This window comes from Magnolia sinica, chromosome 14, assembly GCF_029962835.1.
Source record: "Magnolia sinica isolate HGM2019 chromosome 14, MsV1, whole genome shotgun sequence".
In the NCBI taxonomy this organism is placed as follows: Eukaryota; Viridiplantae; Streptophyta; class Magnoliopsida; order Magnoliales; family Magnoliaceae; genus Magnolia; species Magnolia sinica.
Window position 1 is genome coordinate 73,069,203 of NC_080586.1, and position 6,202 is coordinate 73,075,404.

Genomic DNA, 6,202 nt, shown 5'->3' on the forward strand with positions numbered 1-6,202 from the left:
TATATATATATATATATATATATATATATATATATATATATATATATATATATGTAGACACATATAATAATAACATATGGAAATATTCAAACTAAATATGATTTAAGTACTGTAAAAAGTCTCTGTGTTAAGTCAGTCGAGTTGGCGTTTTCAGTTTGCACAAATTAGGCCATGTTTTAATGATCCAAACGGTTGATACATGGGGCCTCACCATAGATAAGAAACCCCATGATTGAATGATTCTATGTATATATATGCTATTTGCCATTTTTATTCTTTCTTTTTCAATTGTTGTGCAGGCCCCATCTTATCAATGGTCTGGATCGCTAATTAACCAGGGTTCTCAATTTTACAAATTGGAAGATCCGAGGTACAAACATTTGGCCGGAGCATTGTATGATGAGAAACGATCATGTGCTCTTTATTGTCATCGATTATGTGCTCTTTATAGTACTCGTTACTGTACTAGGACGCGCGTTTGGATAGTCTAATCCATCCATCTGAATGCCTACTAGATGCAGCTTAAATTTCACTGGCTATCATGAAATTATTACACCAATCAGACAGTCATGAGCATCAGACTAATGACCTATAAATGGACGATCGGTATCAGTACTTGTGTCGAACCAAGTAGGTCTAGTCAATAATTTAAACCAGTTATCCGTTGAGGTTAATCATTTCTCATATATGATTTAAAAGATTCACTTCCATCGGACCATCCTAAACATCTTGTCCATACCTTGGAAAATTAGTGTCTATAAAAATTAAGGATTCTACTGTTGGGATGGTGATGTAGAGCTTGGAAAATAAGTGTCTATAAATATTAAGGATTCTATAGTTAGGATGGTAATGTAGAGCAGGTAGCAGTCATTTTCATGGAAAAGATGGACCAAAGAAGGGCCGATGAGAGGCGGAAATTTCACTGGCTATCATGAAATTATTACACCAATCAGACAGTTATGAACATCGGACTAATGGCCTATAAATGGACGATCGATATCAGTACTTGTGTCGAACCAAGTAGGTCTAGTCAATAATTTAAACCAGTTATCCGTTGAGGTTAATCATTTCTCATATATGATTTAAAAGATTCACTTCCATCAGACCATCCTAAACATCTTGTCCATACCTTGGAAAATTAGTGTCTATAAAAATTAAGGATTCTACTGTTGGGATGGTGATGTAGAGCTTGGAAAATGAGTGTCTATAAAAATTAAGGATTCTATAGTTAGGATGGTGATGTAGAGAAGGTAGCAGTCATTTTCATGGAAAAGATGGACCAAAGAAGGGCCGATGAGAGGCGGAAATGATCCATTGTATCTTGAAAACCGGGATTAATTTTTCAACATATTATATATGATTTTGGAAATAAGAGAACATACTTAAACCAACCAACCCCGCTACCTACCCTCGATTTTCAATTGCATAGTTATAAAAATAAATATATAAGAGCTTGATTTTTGTGTTGACGACTCTTCATCCATGCCATATGCCATACAAAGGTTCTGGACGCGCGGCCTGGACACCATACAAGCATGGGCCCCAATGCAAATGAAGGGTAGTCATTCCCTTTCAACTTATACCCTATGTGATGTGGCCCACTTAACTTTCCGTTTGGGCTGATTTCGTAGTCATCTGCGTAACGTTAGATGACACATCTGATTGGTGATCACTAGGATGTTGTGTATGCACCTTGTGCGCCCACTAATGCCCAGTACCGGTACCATGGGATCCCATCGCTTAAAGGAGTTATCATATGGTAAGCTATAGTGATCCTACTTCCATGGGGACATTTGAACCGTCCATTTTATTGATTGGATGGCTATAATTGTTTTGATCAGAACGAATTTTACATAGTAACCCCTAAAATGTGTCCTGGATCTAATGGACGGACCAGATCAATCAAATTGTCTGCCCACATGGCCTGATCAAACTATCTTTTAACAAATTATCATCACCATGACCTTCTAAGCTTTGTCCCAAGTAATTAAGCTCACTACACAAATCCTATTGTTCCACTCTATCAATGATTTGGAGTATCATCTTATTCGACAGCATAAACTTCTTATTATCGCCATGACTATATATAATAGTCTAGTAAATAAGTTGATTAAAATTAAAAAGTTTCTTGTAACAAACAAACCAGTAATAATTAATAAATAATCAAACCAACATTTTTAATACAAACCATGATTTAAAAACTACTTAGTGGACAACACAACCCCAATAGTAATCATAACACATGGAAATGTTATCGGCTTGCTTAAGAAGAGTCAGAAGCCTGGGTTGGAGGGTAGCCAATGCCATGGCGCTTGTTTGGGAAAACCGTGAAAACCGAACTTGATATCACACCAACCACCAGTGGCAGCGCCATAAGAACTGCCTTCTGGGTTGATTCGAACGATGGATAGTAGCAACTGACGGTGTTGGGGTCCATGAGTGCAACGACCGCGAACACGATCAATGAAAATGCTGCATGGACAAAATCGCTAAATCGTAGTTTGTAGCTAGAGAGCCGCACTGACCCTGAGTTCGAGTCGGAAAAGGTCCACATCCCATTTTTTGTGGCGATGCCGTAGTAAATCTTCCCATTACTCGCCTTGTAACTATCTGTGAACGATGCGAAACAACATGAGAAGCCGCAGACAGTGAGGAGTGCGCCTGTCAAGTACTTGTTGATGGTGGAGCAATGGCCATAGTTGGATAAGACAGGAGAGAGGAACTGAAACAGGAAGACAGTTCCGGTGGGGAGAACCTTGATGAGGTTTCCTACTCCATTGAGAGTCTTGTCTCGTATTGTTTGTTGGGTTTGGGAGTCTTTGGCCATTTGGGTCTTGTGGTTTTTGGTTTGTTTGTGTGTTTTGGTGTTTGGTAGGCTGTTTTGAGCCTTTTGGAAGATGTATTTATATAGGAGTTGGGGTAGGGCGTGGACATGAGATTTGTAGTTAGGAATGGTAGCGTGCACGAAACATGCTTTGAGTAGAGCATTGGTTAGCTTACACTCTTCGGTACGTGTGGACGCTTTTTTTTTTTTCCTTATCTGAGGCTTCTTTGTTTCTTGTAGTTTATGTATTGAGTTGATGATACGGGAGAGATCTTGTCATACAAGGATTTCTTTCCTGCCAAAGGTTGGCTTCTGTAGAACATCTGAGCCATGCAAAAGGTGGCCTGCACCGTGAACATGGCTAGGGTGGATATGGAACCGATTTTCTCTTGAGGTGAGTGATAGTTGTGCACTATCGGCCGTTGATTGAATGTGATAGTGTAGGTAGCCCACATGATTGTTGGACCGTATTGGTTTTCGCGCCTGGTGATCTTTTTGGGGCTGCCCGCTTTTTGCATGGCTCAGATGTTCTACACAAGCAAGTCAGGTTGAGTCAGCACCGAGTCCAATCGAGTTAGCACCAAGTTGGGTCAGCTGCAGCGGGTATCCACGATCTAAAATCACAGCTCAAAACCTAGATTCACTTGCCAGAATTGCAACCTCTCAACTCAAAACCTAGTTTTTATTTTTGAATATATATGTACGAGTCAAGTTTCGGATCTAATTGAGACAGTACTAAGTTGGATTTCGGGTCGAGTCGAGTTACTGGGTGACTCGAACTTGACTCGGTTTGAGCATGTTCGAGTTCAGATTGGACAAAATCAACTCGATTCGGATCGACCCACTCACTCAATTCAGATCAAGTCGGATTTGAACGAGTCAGACAAGTCGAGTCGTTCTGTGCCCAGCTCTAATCTTGTGTGAACTTCTCCAAATAGCCAGGTCGGTTTGTGATTAGCATGGAATGGGGGGCTCAGCATCGCAGCCACCATGTGGAACTTGTTTCGACGATCGTATGTGCACACAATAAACATCCCATATACCAGAAATCTAATATACTAATCAGTTTTGCCACACGTGTATGTATTTGGACCGGTGAACTTTCTTTCATTCTTTCTTTTTTAACCTCCCACAGGAAATTATATAAGTTAGATTATGAACAGGGATGGTAATTGTCAGGGCTTGGGCTTAGCAAAGTCAATAGTTGGAGTAGGCTGGGCTTGACCAACTCAAAATCCGTGCTTGAACCAACCTCAGACCTGCACATTCCCCCACCTAACTATGAATGCTGTAATTATCCAACAGTCCATGCAAGTGGGTGAGTAGCGTTTGGTTGTAACGTTGTTGTCATTACCATGTAAAACTAGTAAGGAAATGGTTAGATCTAAGCCATTGAAATGGTAAAAGAGAAACTTGCACAGAAGATAAAAACAAAGGGTATTCTTTAATGTTAAACAAAGGAAACATTTGTTTTTGGTACTCGTAAGATAGTCTCTGCTCAAAAATAAAGCAAGCCCTCTTACATTACCTTTGATGTCTAACAAGTCAACGTTCTATTTGCAACATCACGTGAATATCCTGCCTCTTGAAAAAAGGACCAAAGTAGTACACGTATCAAGTGAGCGGGGCACGTGTGCTTTGAATTTGGACCGTTGGGTTTTTTTTTTTTTTTTTCAAATGTCCATTTAGTCCAGGTGGCATGTTGGCAGCTGATGATGGCCAGGACCTCTGACATGCATGCTATCCAACGGTAAAATCCGGGCCCTGTAATGAGATTTGATGGTGAACCATTCCATCCAATAGATTTGCTAGAATCCATCTCAATGCATTGCTATAAGAAAAGCTGGGTGATTAGCTGGTCATATCTTAATGATAATTTAAACTGTTTCTAGCAGCCCCTCACCTTGGTTCATGCATAGCCAAAAAAAATAAAAATAAAGATAAGATTGGAAATTTCCAACCATTCAATCATTCATAGCATTTCCTTCTAATGCAGGTGGACGGATGCTGTTGAGAATGAACTCTTGCCATGCCTGGGCTCCTACTAGTCAATAACTGATACAGAACAGATTTTGAATGTTAGTTGAACCCGTTATACAAAATGTGAGGCAAGGAATTAGTGACTAATGGCGACATTGTCAACGGACGTTTGCGAATTTGACACCTCCTGCCTATCCACACGTGGGCACACGTGTGGATATAGTCTCAAAATTATATAAAGGGATAATCTTGGTGGGTCCCACATGTGGTCCCTTTGCTTTGGTATTTTTAGGTTTTAGTTAGTGTTCTCTCCACTATCTTTTGTTTTTATTTTTAGTGGCCCCACAATTATATATATTAAGGAAGTTTTGTTTAAGGGATCGTTTGGATGGGTGGGTTTTTTTTTTTTTTTTTTTTAATATATAGAAAAAGAAATTGCTTTCCTCAACCGTGATGTTTTCTGCCATTCGTGGAAACAAAAGCAGTTCGATTTCATTTCTATGGTTTTCTCTCAAATAATGATGGTTTTTATTTGCTAAAAACTAAATTAAGAGATGTCACTTCTTATTATTATTGGCCTATCCACATTTCTATTAAAATTATGAATGATAAGCTGTTATTGAGGATTCTTTTCAACAAATTCCTTTAATGTAACATTTTCTTTTCCAACTCTACATTTTTTATTCATCATAGCTACCTATCATGCATTTTCTCCTCTCTGTGCATGGTGTGTGGTTGAAAGATGTAGTGTCATATGAATTTCATTAAATGGGTGTCAAGGTATTCTGTAATAGTAATTATGGCCAAAATATCTACCATCGTTACCTTTATAATACAAGTTGTAATAATGGTTACACTTCGGTAATGGTCATTATGATATATTTTAATCTAATTAAAATTTTCGAATTATGTGGTTGTTGCGACCTTTACGAGGTGTGTAATGGGTTATTGTGGGGTTGTAATGGCCATTATAGGTCATTTTCTCTGTAACAGCTGTTAAATTCTTATGACCCCATAACGTATACCATTAACTTTAACAGCCATTACAACACACCATAGTTGGCACAGAAACTATTGAGTATGATTTGTTGGGAGTTGTGAGAAAGCAAACCCGAATTCAATCAAATAGACGAAATCGAACGTAAACCAAACACACAGAGAATACACAAATTTTATGTGGAAAAAAAACCTCACGAGAAAAAATCATGGCACAAAGTGATGAGCAATCCACTATAAAAGCAATATTACAATAGATTGATGGACTTACCGATCCGAGCAACCCCAAAAACCTAATTGAAAACCTTAGTAATGCTCTTAAACCCTTAGGAACATCTTACGGAATCCTAACCATACCCTAATTCCAATTACAACCGATATATATACTACCACACTCGGAAT

At 38.7% G+C, this 6,202-nt stretch overlaps 1 protein-coding gene across 1 annotated transcript; it reads right to left on the minus strand.

The window, feature by feature from the left end:
• Positions 1 to 2,106: 2,106 nt before the first annotated feature.
• LOC131225013 (protein DMP2-like) lies at positions 2,107 to 2,827 on the minus strand. The gene has a single exon (XM_058220441.1). The coding sequence runs from the start codon at positions 2,825 to 2,827 to the stop codon at positions 2,264 to 2,266; it is 564 nt and encodes a 187-aa protein (XP_058076424.1). The 3' UTR covers positions 2,107 to 2,263.
• Positions 2,828 to 6,202: the final 3,375 nt, after the last annotated feature.